The sequence below is a fragment of the Equus asinus genome, chromosome 2 (genome assembly GCF_041296235.1).
Source record: "Equus asinus isolate D_3611 breed Donkey chromosome 2, EquAss-T2T_v2, whole genome shotgun sequence".
NCBI classification, from domain to species: Eukaryota; Metazoa; Chordata; class Mammalia; order Perissodactyla; family Equidae; genus Equus; species Equus asinus.
The window spans coordinates 57,467,226-57,489,319 of NC_091791.1; the positions used below are offsets into that span (position 1 = coordinate 57,467,226).

A 22,094-nucleotide genomic window follows, 5' to 3' on the forward strand; every position below is an offset into this window, starting at 1 on the left:
CCCCACACCGCGCCAAGGGCCAGGCCCCGCATCTTCCCGGGGCCCAGAGCCCCTTCCCGGCTTCCCTTCCTCCCCGCAGCAAGCCTGCCCAAAGGGCTCGGGGAGGCCCCCAGGACCCTCGCCAAAGGCTCACCCGGGGTCCTGCGCGACATCGCGGCCCCTCTCCCGCCCTGGGCGTCGGGCACCCAGGCCAAACCCTGAGGCGCGTCTTCCCTCCGCCATCCCCAAACCTGAAAAGTCATCGCCCGTCCCCGACTGCTCCCCCGACCCGGGGCCGGCACCCCGGCCGGCCCTGTCCTCGCTCCCTGGAAGCCGTCGGACCCCGAGCCCTCGGCCATCAGGCCCAGAACCCGAGCCGGGGGGAGGGAACGAGGGGCGGCCGCGCGTTACCATGGCGACCCCCGGCGCCCTGGCGTCCCGGACTGCCCCCGCCCAGCCCCAGGCCCAGCCCCAGGCCCTAGTTCCGAGCCCGCGGCCTCGGCGCCCACCACCACCGGTCCTCCTCGGCCGGCCGCGGCCTTCGGCCCAGGACGGGGGCCCAGCGTCCGCTCTCGGCCCGCTCCCCTTACCCATGGCGGCGGCGGCGCGGTCTCGGGCGGGGACGCCCTGGGCCCCGCCAGCAGCTCCCTTCAGGCGCGCGGCGGCCGCCACGGCGTCAGCGACGAGGCCCGCTGCGGCCCACAGCGCTCCCGGCGGCGGGAGGGCGCCCGGCGGTCCCGCGGCGATGCGGGTGGGGCGGGGGCCGCGGCGCCTGCTGCTGGCCGGAGAGAAAGCCGCCCTGCCCAAGCCCTCCGCGTCCGGCCGGCCCGGAAGGAGGACAGGCTGGTGAAGGAGACCTCGGGGGTGAGGAGCCGGACGGCCGGACCCTGCGCGGCCCCGGGGGCTTCGCCTGAGCGCCAAGGCTGCCCTTCCAGGCGGACGCGAGCCCGGGCGAACGTCTGCGTCCACACACCCGGCTGGATGTGATCCCACACGCCTGACCGCTTTCCTTTCGTCTTCACAACTCGTAGGGGACCAAAGAGTTTAGAAAATCTGAAACAGTTAACAGTGGGCAGACATCTGCTAAAACTATTTAGACAGCCCAAATCACGACCTTTAAACCGGTAAATAAATACACTGGGTTTATAAAAAGCAATGAGGAACGGTCTCACTAACCAGTAAAGCTAGCGTTTTCTCATTTCACGGAGGAAAAAGCCCCTCATGGTCAGATGATACTAGGTTTCTCACTTAAATCAGTTTGGGAAAGTGAGCTATTACCTAATTAGATCAGCAATTGTTAAGACGCTGACGGAGCTGGAAATAGACCAAGATACTTCGTGAAAATGGGGCGATGTTTTTCACTTCATCACTTTGGCCAGTATAACGTTTTGTCTCTTTTGGTTTTTAGTTTTCCTAGTTGTGAGATAATCATATATGGATAAAAATGTGTAAAATATATACAGTTTAAAGAATCATAATGAACAGCTGGGTAACTAGCACCAGATCAGGAGGGCACAGGACAGCCATCCTCCCCAGGACGTGCCCCCATCCACCGCTCACAGTCCCCCTTGATGTAAATACTGTGCTGACTTTAATAAGAATTATTTCCTTGCTTTTCTGTGTGTTGTTACCACACAAGTGTGTGCCCCTCAACAGTGTAGTTTATTCTTGCCTGTTTATAAACTTTTCACAAATGAAATAACACTATCAATTTTGTTCCTTGTTTCCTTCGCTCAACATCATCCATGTCCACGAGGAGTTTCCAGGTTGAGGAGTTTCCAGGTTGGGGTGTTTCCAAGTTGTACATATATCCTGGTGCCTACATGGAAGAGTCCCGAGGGCATATAACTAAGACTAGAATTACTGGAAATCAAGTGTGCCTTTCTTTAAATTTATTAGATAATGCCACGCTGTTTTCAAAACTCTTCTTAAAATTTACACTCCTGTCAACAGCATAGTTTTCCTGTTGCTCCATGTCCATTCTGATCCTTGGAATTGTGAGAATTTCTCCCTTTTTTGCCAATCTTGTCAGTAGGCGATTGTATGGTGGGTTTATTTTGCATTTATCTCATTGCTAATGACATTGAGCACTTTCCCCATGTTTACTATTTGGAATTTCTTTTGCAAAGAAACTGTTCAAGTTTTTAGCCTATTTTCCTGTTGACTTATCTTTCTCTTATTGGCTTGCACAATTTACTTAGTATCCTGCATACTAGTTTCGTGTTGGTTATGTGTTGCCAATATCTTCTGGCTAATATTTTCTCTTTATGGAGAACTTTAAATATAAGTTCTTAATTTTCTTGTAGTTGAATTTATGGTTTATGTTTTAGTGGCTTAAGAATTCCTCTCTACCCCAAGGTCACGAAAACACTCTCTTGAGAGTTACGTAGGTTTGCCTTTCATATTTAGGCCTATTATTGCGCCCAGAATTGACTTTAGTGACTGGCTTGAGGTGGGGTCAAATTTCATTTTTTCCATATGTATAGCCAACTATCCCATTATCCTTTCACCATTGATCTTCCATGACCCCTCTTGTATCCATGAGCATGTATGTGCAGGTCAGTTCCTGGGCCAAGGTCTCATTTGATTTTCAAAACCACCCCATGAGGAAGGAATTATCTTCATTTTTCAGATGAAAATAACCTCAGAAAGGTTAAATAACTTGCCCAAAGTCACAGAACTAATAAGTGACAGAGGCAGAATTTGAACCAGTACAAAAGTAGCCTCCATTTTCATAATCTCCAAATATATCTGAAGTTTTTACAGTGTTTCAAGGAGTCTAAAACTCATGACAAATCAGTTGAAATACAACTGACTTGTTCATTTTTATTCTCTGCATAAGATGGGTGAAAAAGGAAGAGTTTGTAGTGTAAGTGCATTTAGAAAAGCAAATAAAATTAAGTATATATTTAATTATTTTATAGAACCATAAGAACAAAGGAAAAGAGTTTTTATTTCCTAGATAGCTTTTCCCCCAGGGGCTTTATGGGGAACAAGTAGGAAAGAAATTTAATTCAGCAACAGACCAACTTTATCTAAAGCAAAAAACATTTCTCCCTTTGAGGGAGTTTTGTTTTTTTTTTTTTTAAAGATTGGCACCTGCACCAACATCTGTTGCCAATCTTCCTTTTTTTCCTTCTTCTTCTTCTCCCTGAAGGCCCCCAGTAGATAGGTATATATGTAGTTGTAGGTCCTTCTGGTTGTACTACGTGGGATGCTGCCTCAGCATGGCCTGATGAGTGGTGGTACGTCCACACCCAGGGTCAGAAGTGGCGAAACCCTGGGCCGCCAAAGCGGAGCGCACAAACTTAACTACTCGGCCACGGGGCCAGCCCCAAGGCAGATATTCTTAAGCTCCAAAGTATATATTTGCTGAATACTCTAGCCCCCTTGTGTTGAACAGAATTGGAATTTAGTATGTATATTTAAACTACAATTAATAAAGTAGACTATTAATCTGTTTTGACTCTGATCTACTAATGCTAACAATCTAGGTTTTTAAATTTACAAATATCATTATGTAACAAAATACTATTTTTTAAAAGCTCACCACATACTGAAGTATGGGTGAAATTAAATGATGTCTAGAATTTGCTTTAAAACATCTCAGCAAAGCAAAAAAAGAAAGGATGTTGAAAACAATTGCAGCAAAATCTTCTATTGAATATGGTGATGGGTATATAGGAGTTCATTGTACTATTCTACTTTTGTGTATATTTGAAAATTTTTATAATTTTTTTAAAGCTCATCATAAAAGTAAACTAACGGTCAAAAAAAAATCAATGTAAAAATCTTTCATTATGTGCCAAATTAATATCCATACAAGAGCTGACAGACAGGAAAGACAAGACTTCATCCCCCGGGTCCGTCATAGAAGATTCTAAAGGTATGAGGTAGAACACAGTTAGAAATGGAACTTAGCAGACATATGGGATGGGGTATAGATTTGGTAAACAGCCACACAGGTGATGGTTAAAGCCAGTGACTGTCCAAGGAGAAAGAGGGCCAGACCAAACATAAAGCTTTGGGGAAGACCTGCCTTTAGAGAATGAGAGGTGAGGAGGAAAAGAAAGGAATCAGGAGAAGCAGCAAGAGGCAAAGGTCAGGAGGCAGGAACTCTGAACTGATTCAGGAATGGGGCCACTGGAATGGCTAGTGTCATCACATCCTGGCTTCACAGCATAAGGAAGACCTTGTCTAGGCTAATGGTACTTTTGATGTGGAACTGCACAATGTGAGTGCCCAGTAACATCAGTGATTGGAAACTATTGCTGTCTTAGTCCTTGGCATCGATATCTTACTTATCCCACACCGTTAGCTCTTTGAGCGCCCAGTCTTGGTTTAACTTACAGCTCACCCCAAGCCTCCAACTTACAGCACCTTGGACATATGAGTCCTAACTCTCAAATGATTAAGTGACTAGAATCTTGTAATCAAGACAGATTCCCAAATGACAAGAAACAGAGAACTCCTCCTCACGTTCTTCATCCACAGGACTTGACTTTACAGGCCATACAAACCTCTAATTCAGAAGCAACCACTGTCTAAACCAAAAGAATTTTCTTATTCATCTCACTCCCAGGAACTGAAATTATCTTCGATTCCTTCCTGTTATGTAACCTCCTGATATCTAACCAATATTTAAGCCCTATCTCAGCAACTTTCTAGTTTTTCCTGTTTGATCCATAGTCTCTCCATGATCACCTCCATCCTGTGTGTCCTTCAAATCTCTTTATAATGTCAACTCTCCTTGGTTTCAGATTTAGAGCATTATCAATATTTCACTTGTAACTACTGGAAAAAATGCTGGTCAACCCTGAACTTAATTATTATATAGAAATAATTGACACAGTAAGCTCTAACAGTAGAAAACAATTTATTTACTAAAAACTTCAAGTAACAGGGGGCGGCCCAGTAGTGCAGCAGTGAAGTTTGCGCTCCACTTCAGCTGCCCGGGGTTCGCCAGTTCAGATCCTGGGCACAGACCTACACACCACTTATCAAGCCATGCTGTGGCAGGTGTCCCACATATAAAATAGAGGGAGACGGGCATAGATATTAAGTCAGGGCCAATCTTCCACACACAAAAAATAAAATAAAAATATAAGTAAATTTTTTTTAAAACTTCAAGTAATAATTTTCAAAAAAAGGTGAGGTAGAAGCAACAATTTTAGCATATTTAACATTCATTAAAAAAAAAAAAAACTCTGAGAGAAATGAGATTTCCTCCCAGAAGATGGATACACTGAGGTTAAAATCAGTCACCATATACATCATTAAGCACTTTGAGGTAATTTTGTTTTACAAGACATCCTTACATAAAAACGGAAAAGTGAGTAATGCCCCTCAAAACAAAGGGACATATGAAAGTGAAAAGGTGAAAATAGGGATATATCTTTTAAATTTGTCAATTCAGCAAACAAAATTTCTTCTCAAAAAAAGAGTAAGAATTATTTTCTTTTATATCAAATTTACTCTAGAATATTGAAAACGGAAAGTAACAAGTGGGAAGTTAAGGGGAATCATAAATTAATTGGAAATAATCAATTTATAAGTAATAATTTAAATGACTAGGTTCAAAGTGAAAACATAGCTGAATAGCTGATATCAGAAAGCAAAAGTCAAAGGAAAAAAACAGCAAAATGGCCTTTGGATCAGGGACCTCAAAATACAGAAAAGAATCACACCTTTGTTCTCATCACAAGAATGTGCTTAAATGATAAAAATAAATCAATTTTCTTTACCTAATATTTCAAATAAAATGTGATAAAAGTCTACAAAATCAAATTAGTCTTGAAATTTTACACTTAGAAGTTTAAACCTCAGATCCAAAAGTTAATCCATCTTTAAAGCTGGTAAAATTTATCAAACTCTTTCTAGGTCACACAAAAACATTTATAGTAACTATAAATTTAGACTTTTCACAGTTTGGGGTATACCTGTACTGAAAAAATATTGTGTTAAATTTCGTATGTGATAGAACTTTATATTTAACAAAATTATACCCAAAAAAATAAAACAAAAAACTAGAACTCTGAACAGAGTACATCATTTCATACCCTTGGGATAAAAGTTATCTTCACAGTCTAACCAGGCACTGATTTTACAGCATATCCAAATTACAAATAACAGGCAATAGAGGAGATCACTATGCTAGTATGAAAAAAGCAAGGAAAACAGTGCTTTATCTTCTTTGAAAATCACCCAATATGTGACAAAGACTTTCATGTTCTGCTGATGGAAGATCGATGATGTAAAATAAATTAAGGAAGATACGTATTTAACACAATATTTAATCACATAACAACATTTATGACTTTTATTTAACACTTTGTAAAGTGGTTTAAAGGACGGCTAAAAAATTATAAAGATTTTTTATAGCATTCTATGGATAATAATGTACTTAAGCAATAAAGTTTACATATCTTAGCCTAAGACCTTCATATAATTTTTTAAAAAGATGATTTAAAAAATAAGCTAGGGGGCGGCCCTGTGGCCAAGTGGTTAAGTTCGTGCGCTCTGCTTCAGCAGCCCAGGATTTTGCCAGTTCAGATCCTGGGCACAGACATGGTACTGCTCATCAAGCCATGCTGAGGCAGCATCCCACATGGCACAACCAGAGGCACTCACAACTAGAATACACAACTATATACTGGGGGGGATTTGGGGAGAAGAATTAAAAAAAAAAAGGACTGGCAACAGTTGTTAGCTCAGGTGCCAATCTTAAAAAAATAAATAAATAAAAATAAAAAATAATCTACAATATGACAAGGAATAATTCTCCATTTTTTAATATAATGCTTTGTCCAAGATAAAAAATAAGGTTATAAATTGGGGTGAGAAGAACCAGAGGGATAACCAATTTTCCTAGATGCATTCTAGCAAACATGCACCTTGTTCCTAGGGCAACAGATCAAGTCCCTTTTTTCCCCCCTTTCTCACTTCAAAAACTATCCTTCTCCATCACCTTCACTATTTCACTTTTTGCTTAAAATTACTTCCTGTGAATTGTTTTCTCTCCTTCTTTTGTACAATCAGATCTTTGAAATATACCCATGGAAAACACAAGACACTAAGTTTTAATTTATACAAATATATAAATAAACTACTCACAACAGCACAATCAAATGTGACCATATACAAAACAAAAAGGATATTAACTTTTCTGAGTTTAGATGACAAAGTAGCTTCTCCAAAGGAGGATAGCGGTTTAGTGAGGGCACACATCCCAGGAGAATCAGTTTATGTTTGGCTCTGGTTATAGCAACATTAAGACGTCGCCAATCTTTCAAGAGTTCACCAACCTGAAAGAAGTATAATTTTCAATTATTTGAGTTTTCTTATATATTTGAGTTTGTTCTGGCAAAGAACACAGGTTATCTTGAACTATTTTCATACTTTTAAAAACATAGATTGCAAAAAAGATTCATCAACACATTTAAAATTCTAAACAGTTGGAAAAACTTGCCCACAATGCCAACTTTAAATACTTTACCTTGGGGGTGATATCCTAGCCATACTTTAAAATTATTAAATACATATAAACAGTTGGAGCTATTCCCACTCATTGTAGCGCTGTTTGCAACAGTACTGAAAACTTTGTAACGAAGACTCAGGGGCGTGGCTAAATATACCACAATGCATATATACAAATGGAAAACTATGCAACTGTAAGAACAGAATGAAATCTCTTTTTGTGTACTGACATGGAAAGATCTCAAAGCTATTTTATTAAGTGGAAAAAGCAAAGCCCAGACTGTATATATTACCTTTTGTGTAAAAAGGAGGGAAGTATGAATACTGATTCATAAATGCTTGTACATGCATAAAGAAATTCTAGAAGGTTACCCAAAATAGGCCAAAAATGTAATTATCTGTGAAGTAAGAACTGAGTAGAAGAGGAACAGGGTAGAAGAGAGACTTTTTACTACGTATATTTTCAAAACCATATGAATATTATCACACAGTGAAGAAAAATTAATTAAGGTAAAAAATGCAAAAAAACAAAACCCCAAAACCTGGAATTATCTATAAATCTGAAAGTATATCTAAGAAAGCCTTTATATTTAAAATGCCCCTGGGCCGGCCCGGTGGCACAGCGGTTAAGTTCGAACATTCTGCTTCTCGGCGGCCCCGGGGTTCACCTGTTCAGATCCCGGGTGCGGACATGGCACCACTTGGCAAGCCATGCTGTGGTAAGCGTCCCACATATAAAGTAGAGGAAGATGGACACGGATGTTAGCTCAGGGCCAGGCTTCCTGAGCAAAAAAAGAGGAGGACTGGCAGTAGTTAGCTCAGGGCTAATCTTCCTCAAAAAACACACAAAAACACAAACAGAAAAAATAAAATAAAATGCCCCAGGGGCCGGCCCCGTGGCAGTGGTTAAGTTCATGCGCTCCACTTCGGCAGCCCAGGCTTCGCCAGTTCGGATCCTGGGCACGGACATGGTACCGCTCATCAAGCCACACTGAGGCAGCGTCCCACATGCCACAACTAGAAGGACCCACAACCAAAAATATACAACTACATACAGGGGGCTTTGGGGAGAAAAAGGAAAAATTAAATCTTTAAAATACCCCAAACACAACAGTCAAAAGGTAGAAGCAACCCAAATGTCCAATGGCAGATGAATGGATAAACAAAATATGGTATAGACATGCAATGGAATATTATTCAGCCTTTAAAAGGAAGGAAATCCTGTCACATGTCACAATATGGATGAACCTTGAGGACATTATGCTAAGGGAAATAAGCCAGTCACCAAAGACAAATACGGTATGATTGCACTTGTATGAGCTACGTAGAGGAGTCACACTGAGAGAGACAAAGCAGAATGGTGGCTGCCAGGGGCTGGAGGGAGAGGGAATTGGAGAACTGTCATTCACGGGCACAGAGTTTCAACTTTGGGAAGTGAAATAGTTCTGGAGATCTGTTGCACAATATTGTGAATATACTTAACACTACTTAACTGTACACTTAAAAATAGTTAAGATAGTAAATATTATGTTTTTACTACAATTTTTTTTAAAAGAGGGGAAAAAAGTCTCAAACAAATCAGCAGAAAATACAATTAACTCACAGTTCCATCTTTACTGCTTCTAACAAAAGATACTAGAATGATACTTTTGTCTCTTCCTTGGTATTTGTCTACCGTATTAACTTCGACGGGCCCGACAGAAGAACGCGCCAACAAATCATTGATGATCTTTAACTGCTGCCTGTATGGTGCAATGATACCAACAGCAGAGGGATTACATCCAGCCTAAACAGAAAAGGACACAATTGAAAATGAAACATGCTGATTTTTGTTATTTAACCGCAACTAAATTTATTAAATGTTTACATAATGTGCCTGATTGATGTTTATAATAGATGTTCTCATTTGCTCTACATCTACATCCATATTTCCTGAGATGAAATAACTTCCTCAAACATTGCTCTCTTGATTTTTAGAGGCTCATAGCAGTATGGTTTGCATGCCACTAGAACAGTGCTGCTATACAAAAAAAAGTACAAAGAAATGCATTTCACTTTCTGCTATCCCTTACACTGAGGTTTCCAATCCCCAATCATACCGACTACAACAATATATCCATACAATCAGGATTATCTGATGTTACAAAAAGCAATCCTCGGTGGAAACCCAAAATGCCATTATAAAAAATTACATGTCTTGGACAAATTTTCTCAAAATAAAACAAAAACAATCAGGCTTCAGTCTTCTTATCTTAATAAACAAGGGTTAATGCTAGATCTAAGTTCCTTTATTCTAACGTTCCATTGCTCTGCACTTTAATATTAATTAGCCCTAAAAATTAAACTCTAAATTACCTTAATAAAGATTGAGGTCAGGGAAACTATGAGTTTGGCTTCTGTTATATTGCTCACACCAGCCTTTTCAACTTGTTCTGGTGCTGGAACCTAAACAGAAAAACATGCATCCTGCTTGTAAACCCATCTGTAAAGTTAAGAGCACTGTCTGTACACAGACAGCCAGACAAACCAGACTACCAGCTGTGGAGACAGATGAAAAAGATCTTCATCGTAAAAGTTGAAGGTAAAAGAATTGACAAAAATGAGTATTAGTCACTTTCAGAAGCCACCCAGAGGCTACCCATCTTACATATGCTACCACGCAGACTAAACTCTCCAAGAAAGCCAAGCACAGACTGGGCTGCACATACCTCATCTCCCATTTTACAGGAATTACAGGTCAGAAAAAATAAGTAACCTGCCCAAGCCCTGACAATAAATCATGGCACTAGCATTCAAACTCAGATGTGGCTCTAGTATCTGTGCTCTTTTCATTTTCTTGTTGCCTTTTACACAAATAATGGAGCAGATAAAGTTCCTCAGGTGCTGCCACACCTGGTAAAACTCCCCAAGGACTATTTTGTTCCTACATCATCCCAAAGTGACCTTGATTATTTTTAACACAACTAATTTAGAATCCTGATGATAAGAAAGAGGAAACCTGAGTAGCAAAAATAAAGAATCTGAGCGATCATTGGTGAGGTAAATAATTATACATTATAACTAGCAAATTGGAATTGCAGTTTATAAAAGCATTCATTTGTGAGATCAGTTTATCTAAATAAATTTCCCAGAGCCCACTGCCCCTAGGTGTTAATTCTTGAACCTGAAACGCTAAGGGCAATATCCAAGAGAGTAAAAATCCCATCAGGGTACACATGGAGAGGCCTTGTTTTTAACAAACAGCTGATTCTCCCTATCTTAATAACAAAAGATATTTTAGAGTAATTATTTTTTCACTATATTTTTATTTGAACTTAGGTAAAGACTTCCAAATCAATGCTGAGAAGCACTACATAAAACAAACTGTAGGAATACAGGGTCAAAACTATGTTCTTAGTTTCCAGAAATAAGAATCAAGTCATTTAAATTCCTTGGAAGATTTCTGTTTAATGACAAGTTTGGAAAGAGGTCTTTATGTGACTATGTGGGGGCAGGAGGATACAGGAAATCTCTGTACTTTCAGCTCAATTTGGCTGTGAACCTACAACTGCTCTAGAAAATAAAGTCTATCTTTTTAAAAAAAGTCTTTAAAAGGACATCAACTTATCGTTATCTTCTGTCCACTTGTAAATCCAGCCCTTTGATAGTATCAATGCTAAATTTCTTTTCTGGGAAAACTTGAGTTCACTTTCTAGCTTTCCTACTTCAAACGTCAATTTTTTTTTTTAAAGATTGGCACCTGAGCTAACATCTGTTGCCAATCTACCTTTTTTTTCCCTTCTTATTCGCCTCCTCCTCCCCGAAGGCCCCAGTCCATGGTTGTATACTCCAGTTGTAGGTCTTTCTGGCTCTGATATGTGGAACGCAGCCTCACCATGACCTGACGAGCGGTGCCATGACCATGCCCAGGATCTGAACTGGAGAAACCCTGGCCCGCTGAAGCAGAGTGCATGAACTTAACCACTCAGCCACAGGGCCAGCAAAAGTCAATTTTGCCATCTATCAATCCCCAGAATTAAAATCCTCCCAAATGTTCTGGGTCTATAGAAAGGAAAGATTCTTTTTGTGTTGAAGTACAAGAAATACACTAGGTTTAACTGATAAGCTCTAATGAAGTGTTCACTATTGAAGCTGAGGAACATAAATGATAGGACAAAGGGAGAAAAAAACTTTTTTTTTTTTTTACCTTGTCCGTATTAAGAAAACAAACAGGATTGTTTGGCTCAAATACTCCAACCAGCCAAGGATTTTCAGAATAATCAGCATAAAATTCCAGTTCCAGCTTTACATCCTTAAAGTTAGGCAGGTTTATCACTGCATTGGCTACTCTTTCTGATCCACATTCCAGCTTTCCTTCATATGTCAGTTTATTACTTAAGGACATAATTTTACTAAGGGAATTGCAAAAATAATTTTAGTTTTGGCAGATGAAAACGAACATGAAAATCACTTGTAGATAACACTGTTATGAGTACCTGTTCATTCTGTACTGCACGGTTAACTGTACAACAGCATTCTTATTCTGCTCCAGCCTCTTAAATAAGCTTTCACTCATGCCAAGAGCTCTGTCAACAAATGAAATTCGGGCTTATCAGTGTAAGGAAACTGTCCCTTAAAAAGAATCTTGTTTAAAATTAAAACTTCAACGTCCGCTTACCTTGCTTCACGGTTTAGCACCAGGGGAGGAAGCTGCTGGTGGTCCCCCACCAACACAAATCTCCGTGAAAAAAAAAGTGGTCCGAGGCAAATTGGTTGGCTAATTTGAGAGGCTTCGTCCACAATACAAAAATCAAAAATTTTACGAGAAAATATTGGATGGTTTACTCCCATACATGTTGTTGCAACTATAAGCTAAAAAACAAAGAAAACAGATCACTTATTTAATATGTCCAAGAAATAAAACTTGTTTTTCCCATTTTTGAAATTAAAAGATCAAAAAAGTTTTTTGTCCCCAACAACAGAAACCTCCAATATTATTTAATTCTGAAATATTTATTGCATGCAAAAAATTTTTAAGTTTTTACTACAAATTGAAAAAAATCAAGTAAATTTTCCAGACACTGTAACAATGCTCAAATTTGCATGTTTGCAAATGGAAATCCAAAACATTCAAGAGGCAGTAAGTCAATAAATTTTCTTTTTAAATGTCAACCAGAACTTCCCCTCTGAGAAGACAGAGTACTTTTCCTTACTTCTCTCACAAAGTATAACTAAAAACCCTGGACATTATACATGAAACAAACATAAGGACACTGAAAAGTGGAGAAAAGGTCGACCAGCTAGGGATCTTGGGACCCGGGGAAGAGCACAGTCGTTTGTTCTCTGGGTTTCCTTTGTGCCTCACATATCCCAGATTTGAAACTGAAGAAGTTCCTGCACCCAGAAATGCCAATGGGTGCGGACCAAAAAAGGTCGAACAAAAGCCAAAGGAAGAGGAAAGGGAAAGCCTCGTAGACAGAACTTTTAGACAATAACCACTCTACTCTAGCCAAACACTACAGAAAAAACTGTGACTTCACCCCCTACTGATGCCAGCAAAAGCCCAGTGGGGAGCCTAGACTTCCACCTTCCCGAGGCTGTAATACGGACTCCAATACCCTGCAGAGGTGGTGTCAGCGAAGGCCAAGTAGGGAACCAAGACTCTCATCCCTGCTGGCTGGTAATAAGCCCCACCCCACGATGTCAGCAGAGAGCACGTGGGGAGCCTAGACTTCCACTCCTATCTAGGAGTAACGAGGAGCCCCCCACCTTGTGTTAAAACAGGGTGAGTGGGGAACGTGGACTTCAACTCCTACCTGGCAGTAATGAGGTGGTGTACCCTCTTGCCCTACCAGAGTAGTGTCAGAGGAAGCCAGTTAAAACAGACATTTTAAATAACAATACAGAAATGTTCGGATTTCATCAAAAATCACTTGTCATACACAGAACCAGGGAAATCTCAAACTGAACGAAAGAGACAATCAGTAGATGCCAACACCAAGAGGACAGTGATGTTAGAATTATATGACAGGGGCTGGCCCTGTGGCCGAGTGGTTAAGTTCGCGCGCTCCACTGCAGGCAGCCCAGTGTTTCATTGGCTAGAATCCTGGGTGCGGACATGGCACTGCTCATCAAACCACGCTGAAGCAGCGTCCCACATACCACAACTAGAAGAACCCACAATGAAGAATATGCAACTATGTACTGGGGGGCTTTGGGGAGAAAAAGGAAAAAAATAAAACCTTTAAAAAAAAAAAGATTAAGTATTTAAAAAAAAAAAGAATTATATGACAAAGACTGAAAGATGCCATGATAAAAATGTTTCAGTGAGCAATTATGAACACACTGAAATCAAATGAAAAAACAGAAAGTCTCAATAAAATAGAAAGTTTTGGCAAAGAAACAAAAGATAAGAGGAACCAAATGGAAATTTTAGAACTGAAAATACAGTAACCAAAATCAAAAAAGTCATAAAAAAAGGCTCAATAGCAGGGGACAGAGGAGAGAACCGGTGAACAGAGACATAGAAAAATAGAAATTATACAGTCTGAATAACAGAGAGAAAATAGATTGGAAAAAAAGTGAACAGGGCTTCATGGACCCGTGGAGCATAACAAAAGATCTAACATTTGTGTCTTCACTGTCCTAGAAGGAGAAAAGAAACAGGGAGGGGTTGAAAAAGTACTAGAAGAAATCACAGGCTAAAAATGTCCCAAGTTTGGCAAGAGACACTCAATTTATAGTTTCAATAAGCTGAGAAAATGCCAAACATGATAAATTTTTAAAAATCCACTACAAAACATATCATAATTAAAATTCTAAAAACTAAAGAAAAGAAAAAAATCTGGAAAGCAGTCCAAGAAAACATCAATGAGCAATAAGGGAAAAACATTCTATTTCACATGTCACCAAATTTCTCATCAGAAACCATGGAAGTCAGAAGGAAGAGGTGGGATATTTTCCCAGTTCTAAAGGAATTATTTACCCAGGATCCTGTAACTAAGGAAACTATCCTTCAGGAATGAAGGAAGAAATCGACACATCCTCACGTTGAAGGAAATCTAAGAGAATCTGTTGTCAGCTGACCTACCACCCGAAAAGAATGGATAAAGGAAGTTCTGTAAACAGAAAGGAAATGATAAAAGACAGAAACTCCAACTTTCCAAGGAGAGAAGTTCCAGGAGGAGCCTCAGGAGGGAAGAAAGAACACAGTAAGCAAAAAGTATGCATAAATACAATAAGCTTTCTATCTCCTCCAAATTATGTTTGATGGTTGAAGCAAAAATTATAACACAGTCTGATGTAGTTCTAAATGTATGTAGAAAAAATATTTAAGACTATTATAAACAGGGAAAGATAAAGGAACACAAATGGAAGTAAGCTTTCTAACGTCACTTGCACTAGTAAAATGACATCAATAGACTATAAGTTATGTACATATAATGTAATACCTAGAGCAACAGAGCAACCACTAAAAAAGCTACTTAAAGTGATACATTCCAAAACCACAATGGATAAATGAAAACGGAATTCTAAAAAATGTTGAAGTAATCCATAAGGCAGGAAAAAGAAACAAGAGCAACAAAAAAAAGAGAAAACAAAAAATAAAATAGCAGACTTAAGCCCTAACATGTATCAGTAATTATGATAAATGTAAATCGTCTATATACTATGTATGCTTTAAAAGTCCAGGATTAAAACACGCCAATTAAAAGACAGAGACTGGCAGAGTAGATAAAAAAGATAACCCAGCTGTATGCTTCCTACAAGGAAGTCACTTCAAATTTAATGATATAGGCATGGTAAAAGTGAAAGAATGGAGTATCATACTGATTGATTTTCATTTGTTGAATGATTCTTGCATCACAGGAATAAATCCCACTTGCTCATGGCGTATAAACCTTTTTAAATGCTGCTGAATTCAGTTTGTGAGCATATTGTTGAGAATTTTACATCACTCACATATACCCAATGGATTTTCTTAACACAGGTGCAAAAGCAATTCAATGGAGAAATGAAAGATTTTTCAAGTGGTGCTGTAGCAATTGGACATCAAAAGGTGAAAAAACTTAACTTTGACCTAAATCTCACACTTTATACAAAAATAAACCCAAAATGGTCAGACTTAAATGTAAAAGTGTAAAACTTTTAGGAAAAAAATAGGAGACAGTTTCAGCATCTAGAGTTAGACAGAGTTCTTAGACTTGACACCAGAAGCAAAATGCATGAAAGTAAAAAAGTTATATTTGGACTTCGCCAAAATTAAAAACTTTTTTGCTGCAAAAGACCCCGTGAATAGGATGATAAAACAAGCTACAGAGTGGGGGAAAAATCCAAAAATTACATATCCAATAAAGGACTAATACCTAGAATATGTAAAGAACTCTCACAACTCAACAATAAAAAATAAAATAAAAAATCCAAATAGGCAACAGATATGAAGAGACAATTTACAGGAGAGGATATATAGAGGGCAAACAAGCACATGAAACACCATTCCCCATTAGGGAAATAAATTAAAATCACAGTGAGATATCACTAAATACCTATCAGAATGTCCAAAATGAAAAATTGTAACACCACCAAATGCTGACAAGTATCACTCACACACTGCTGGTTACAAATGCTTTTTGGAAAACAGTTTGATAAATTTTTTTTTTCCTGAGGAAGATTCAGCCTGAGCTAACATCTGTGCCAATCTTCCTCTATTTTTTAGTATGTGGGCCGCCAGCACAGCATGACTGCTAACAGAGCAGCATAGGTCTGTGCCTGGGAACTGAACCTGGGCTGCTGAAGCAGAGTGCACTGAACTTAACCATTAGGCCATCAGGGCTGGCCCTGATAAATTTTTTAAAAACTAAACAGGCAACTACCAAATGACCCAGAAACTGCACCTCTGAGCATTTATTTATCCCAAAAACACTGTGGTACATTCATATAATGGAACAATGCTCACCAATAAAAAGGAACAAACTATTGATACATGCAACAATCTGAATCTCCAGAGCATTAGGCTAAGTGAAAAACAGCAACCTCAAAAGGTTATATACTGCATGATTCCATTTATCATAACATTCTTGAAATGACAAAATTGTAGAAATGGACAACAGATAAGGGGTTCCTAGGAGTTAAGGAGGGGATGGGGCAGGAAAGAAGCAGATGCAGTTATAAAAGTGCAACATGAACGATCCTTGTGGCAATGAGACTATTCTGTATCTAGACTGTATCAATATCAATGTCAACATCCTGGTGGGGATATTTTACTACAATTTTGCAAAATGTTACCACTGGTCAAAGGGTAAACATAATCTATTATTTCTTACAACTCTGTATGTAAATCTATAATTATCTCAAAATAAAAAGTTCAATTTAAGAAAAAGCCAATCAGACATACATCTTAGTCACTTCAAAATTTTTCAATAATTGGTGTAGATATTAGACAAAGGCGTTGAAGGAACTGCCTATTAAATCTAATTTATTTTAGATGGTATTTTAAATAGACAGAAATATTAGTTAAGACTTTCCAGTAAAAATACATACAGACATTAAATAATACAATAAAAATTAGGTTCTATATCAAACCTATCACAAGACTGTTCACGTACCATTGCTTCTAATTCAAACTCACTAAAAAAATCTTGATTATGTATTAGTAGTTTTCTGGGTGTAATACTGTAATACAATAAGAAATATATATTTGGTCTTCCTCTTAGTTCTTGGCACAGAGCTCCAAAAACTCTGGAAATTTCCTGAGTGATAAGGGTGAGAAGAACATCTCTTGCTACCCATAATAAGCCTCTTTCAACCAAACCAGAGTTTACACAAATGAGGGAAGCTGGGAGCTGGTTGCCAGAGGAAGCAACCATGTGATTAGAAGGTTAGAACTTTCAGTCCACACCCCGCCCTCCACCTCCAGGAAGGTGAAAGGGGCTGGGGATAATGCATATCATCAATGAACAATGATTTAATCAACCATGCCTATGTGATGGGATCTCCATAAAAACCCTAAACAAAGGGGTTCAAAGAGCTTCTGGGCTGGTGAACACATGGTGCTGGGACGGTGGCTTACCTGGAGAGGGCACAGAAGCTCCATCCCCTTTCCACATACCTTACACTATGCATCTCTTCCATTGGGCTGTGCTGAACTGTACCCTATATAATATATCCAGTAATAGTAAGTAAAGCACTTTCTTGAGTTCCATGAGCCATTCTAGCAAAGTATTGAACCCAAGGAGGGGGTCATGGAAACCCATTTTATAGCTGGCTATTCAGCAGCACAGCAGGCCTGGACTTGCAACTGAGAACTGAAGTGGGGGCAGTCTTGTGGGACCAAGCCCTTGACCTGTGGGGTCTGCACTAACTCCATTAGCTAATGTCAGAAGTGTTGGGATAAGAGAGAAACAGTTTTCCTTTACTAGGATATTTTAAACTAGAAGATGGGAGCCCTGAATAGTAAACCAGAAACCTCAGCTCAGAAGCAAACAGCAAACTATAAATTAATAAACTGCCCCTGTGGTTTACATAAATCAATCACATGCAAATTTGGTCAATGCAACTGAATTTCCCAAAGCGCCATTTCTCCCCCCATTCTGGCTACAGAAATTACTGTCAGTGTTATTCAATAATTGTACTTACTTGACTGCTGTAGAGTTCTTCCAGAAGAGCTAAGGATTTAATGGACTTTGATCTACAAATTTCCTCCTCTGTAAATTTCTGGATATCTGGATGTACCTTCTGAGTCTGACCCAAGCGCAAAAATCCTATTTTAAACTTTGCTAACTTCAAAAGAATATTATCAACAGCAGAGTGTGTATAGCTGGTCAACAAAACACTAAAACCACAGGCATAAAGAATTCTTACCTAATAACGAATAAGAGAAAGGAAAACAGCATTACTTTTGATTCCAGATAATTTTAAACATGCTTATATTTTTCAGATAGAATTAGGAAACTCAATAGAAAGCATATCTAAGAGCTGAGCCAAGTAACTTTTTTAAAATTATAAAGCCCAAAATGTTTTATGAAAATAACATGTCATTATCATCACGTTACTAATGATATGTGAATAATATATTATTAATAATTATAAAATTGAATACATATAAACTCTGAATAGTGCCTGGCACAGTATCAATCAATAAATATTTGCTGCCATCATTATGATTATTCTAAGACGGCTCAGAAATTTACTGACATGAAAAAAAGTCCAAGAAAAATCTATTTCAACTGCCTCTGTATAATTTGCTATTTTTTAAAGGGAAGGAAAACATACAATGGTACATATATCACCAACAGAAAGAGATCTTAGACAATCCTAAATGCAAGAAATCTACAAGCGTGATCACAACTATTCAAGCTCTTCCGTTTCGCATGTCATTCTAAAAAGTTAATTTGAAATAAAGCCATTTGGATTTAAAATTTAGCCCTTTTGATATCACAGATCAATTCCCTGAACTGAGGAGAAGCTGATTTAAATATTTAGTTTCTAAGCAAAAGAATAATAAACTTACGAGAGTACATATTGTAGTTGTTTTTCCTGTTCCGGGCATACCCACGATGAGTGTGTAGTCTTTTGAAAGAAGTACCTTTTTCATTGCTTGCCTCTGAGGCTTATTCAAACCTATATTTAAATTTAAAAATAACAGGAAAAAGAGTGTTGAATTTCAATGAGAAAATTAACTATTTTATAAGAAAAGCAGCCTCTACTCAAGTCTCTTCTTCAACATATCTTTTCAAAGTAAGAAAATGTAATGGTGACATGAAAGAATATATGTAAACTACTTCCAAAGAGACTTCACTTAAAAAATATAATTCCAAGTTTAATAAATTATTAAAACTTTTGAATTTTAAAAACTACATTAATTTTCATTAATGGAGATTAAATTACAAATAGAACCAAGAAAACTTAATGGAAGCAGACATGCTGATGATAGCAGACCTTTTAGAATGCTGGCCACTGTATCCTTTGCGTCATGTGGAAGAACAGAACTGAGGTAGGATATAAACTGAGGTTCGCGAAAGTCAATGATTAAATCTCGAAGTTTTTGGCTGAAAAGAAAAAAAACGGTTTAAGTAATATTCTTTAGGGAAGTGAGGTAAAATTCAGATTCATTCACTGTTACAAACCTGGTGTGAGTATTTTCCATCAATTTAGAAAGATTTCCTAACGGAGTATCTATATCACAACTTTTTTCTTCCTGGTCCAATCTGAACAAAGTTGATTTTGGGAGTACTGACAAGTTCCTAAAACAGCAAAACAGATGTACGTGAACGTTTTTCATTTAATATAGTCAGGTTGTCTGTGTAAGAAATATGTTGCTGTCTACTAAGAGTAAACGGGCCAGAATAGCTATTAAAATGCTTACCAGCCCCTAATTCATACTTGCCCAAGACAGCACAAAGCCCTGGATTGGTGGGAAAAGGGAGTAGGGGAGCGCACAAGGCACCAAGGTCAAAGTAGTTAATAATCATGAACCTACAACATCTGCTGACAATTCACTTGGCCTTGCAATCTGACCTTGTGATCACCACCCCCAGAAGGATCCTTGCACATGGCTCCTCCCACCTCCAGCCTGGAGTACACGTCTCTTTCCTGGCACCTTCTCCCACTCCTCTATCAGCCCCTAAGACCCTGGTGTTCCCTAGTGTCCTCTCCCTGGTCCTCTGTACTGCTCTTTCTTGTCATTTCTCCTTGGGTCCCATGCCCTCATATGGCTTTAAATGTCAAATCTACATTTTAAGGCCTGACGTCACATTCCTCTCCCCTCTGGTTCCTCATCCAAGCTTCAGGTTTGGATATCCAGCAGACAGCAAGATCTTCCCACTTGGTTAAAACCCAGGCTATGAAAGCTCAATATATTCAAAAGTGAAAAACTCTTCGTCCCTACCGAACCTGACCCTCCTTCTGTGGTCCTGATCCCAATTAATGGCACTTGCATCTACACTGCTGCCTCGAGCCTTCCCTCTCCTTAATCCTCTTCCCTACCCACATATGCAATCTGTATCCAAATGCCAGCCACTTTTACTTTCTAATACTTCTCAAAGTCATTCCATCCTCTCTGCCAAAACTACCCAGCCCTCAGTCACCTCTAGCCTGGGCCAGTACAACAGTTTCCTGGTTTCTCTGCTTTCAGTTTGGCTTCTATTAACTAACTCTATTCTCCACAATGCATCCACAGAAAAATGCAAATCTGATTATTACCATTCTTCTGCTTAAAATTCTTTAATACAGCTGAATAATTAAACTAAAAACTTCTTGACATGGTTATATAAGACCTTCTATGACCTGATCTCTCCAAGCACTCCCTTCTTTATCTTTTACATTCCAGAAATAATTGCCTGCACTTTCCTGAATACTCCACTTCATACTATATCACCCCAGCATGCCTCAGTTCAGGGAACAGGCATCATGTTTTCTCTGTCTGGTATACTCTTTTCACACTGCTTCACCAGGCTAACTTATTAATCCACAGGATGAAGATCCAGAATGATCTCTTTCAAAAAGCCTTCCCTGAGCCTCCTAAAATTGGGTTAAATGCCTCTCCTCTGTTCCCATCAATTCGAAAACTTGTTTTATTAGTCTGAAAATGTATCTATTTGTCTACCCACAAGACTATAAATTCCCTGAGGATTTGCAAAGCACCTAATACATGGTAGGCACTAAATAAACACTGCAAGAGACTGCAAGGAATCCTAACAGACGACAGAAATATTGTGGCTCATACTCCCATATCATGAAACTCAGACTAGGGTTGGCTATGGTTTAAGTGGGATTACTGACTGGCAGAGAACAAGCCTGGATATTTCCACTGCGATTACCCAGAAATCACTGCATCCCAACTGCTGATCTCCGCCCATTAAGAAATGGTGGCACACGCCTGCACTTAAACGCAAGGAAGGCTGGGAGTGCAGAAAGAGGGGAACATGGACTGCTGAACATGGATATTAGTCTCTACCACAAATTTTCACACCAACTATTCTATTTCCTTGATATTTTTCTTTAAATGAACGTACTTTGTTTTTACTGAGACAAACATACTTTACATCACTATAATAAAGGAACAACCATTTTCTAAAATAAAAGAGAGAGAATGAAATGGTGAGTGCTCAGAGTGCTAAGAAGGAGAAACAAGCTTTATAGCTAACACCAGGTGTCTTATCCTGCCTGCTGTCCAGGAGGTTGTGAGAATTAGATAAGACTATGTCCACAAAAGCACTATGGAACATAAAGTACCAAAAAAAAAGGTTAGCAGTTTGGTACTTCCTTAAAATGTTAAACACAAAATTAGCACATGACCCACAATTCCAATACTAGATACCTACAAGGGAAATAAAAATACATTCATATAAAAATTTGTATGTGAATATTTATAGCAACACTAACCATAACATCCAAAAAGTGGAAACAACTCAAATGTCCATTAGCTGGTGAATGTATGAATGGAATGTTGTCTATCCACAAAATGGAACATTCAGCCATAAAAAGAAATGAGGTACTGATAAACGCTGATGTGGGGATAAACCTCTTAAATATTACGATAAGTCAAAGAAGTCAGACAAAAACATCACATATTGTATAGTTCTATTTATATGAAATATCCAGAATAGATAAATCCAGAGAGACAGACGGCAGGTTAGCTACTGCCAGGAGCTGGAGAGGGG

General features: G+C 38.9%; 2 protein-coding genes across 15 annotated transcripts in view; both read right to left on the bottom strand.

Moving 5' to 3' along the window:
• The window catches only part of RUFY2 (RUN and FYVE domain containing 2), an 86,193-nt gene extending 85,253 nt beyond the window's left edge, over nt 1-940 (bottom strand). For 6 of the 14 annotated variants that reach the window (XR_011495394.1, XR_011495398.1, XM_044756015.2 and 3 more), the window contains exon 1: nt 134-505. Coding sequence is in view for 11 of the 14 variants with exons in the window: in XM_044756015.2 (XP_044611950.1) it covers nt 134-338 (205 nt within the window). In the remaining 3 variants the exon portion in view is untranslated. Of the gene's footprint in view, nt 1-133 lie in introns of all 14 variants that reach the window. The other 8 variants (XR_011495401.1, XM_070488805.1, XM_070488836.1 and 5 more) reach the window with 6 other exon arrangements.
• Nucleotides 941-4,990: 4,050 nt separating this feature from the next.
• The window catches only part of DNA2 (DNA replication helicase/nuclease 2), a 47,112-nt gene continuing 30,008 nt past the window's right edge, over nt 4,991-22,094 (bottom strand). Inside the window, exons 11-21 of the mRNA XM_044756110.2 lie at nt 19,560-19,676; nt 19,372-19,481; nt 18,944-19,053; nt 18,070-18,294; nt 12,113-12,306; nt 11,931-12,020; nt 11,642-11,846; nt 9,811-9,900; nt 9,059-9,241; nt 7,137-7,283; nt 4,991-6,232 (exon numbers count right to left, since the gene is read on the bottom strand). Coding sequence (XP_044612045.1) covers nt 6,164-6,232; nt 7,137-7,283; nt 9,059-9,241; nt 9,811-9,900; nt 11,642-11,846; nt 11,931-12,020; nt 12,113-12,306; nt 18,070-18,294; nt 18,944-19,053; nt 19,372-19,481; nt 19,560-19,676 — 1,540 coding nt within the window. The 3' untranslated portion in view covers nt 4,991-6,163. The remainder of the gene's footprint in view (nt 6,233-7,136; nt 7,284-9,058; nt 9,242-9,810; nt 9,901-11,641; nt 11,847-11,930; nt 12,021-12,112; nt 12,307-18,069; nt 18,295-18,943; nt 19,054-19,371; nt 19,482-19,559; nt 19,677-22,094) is intronic.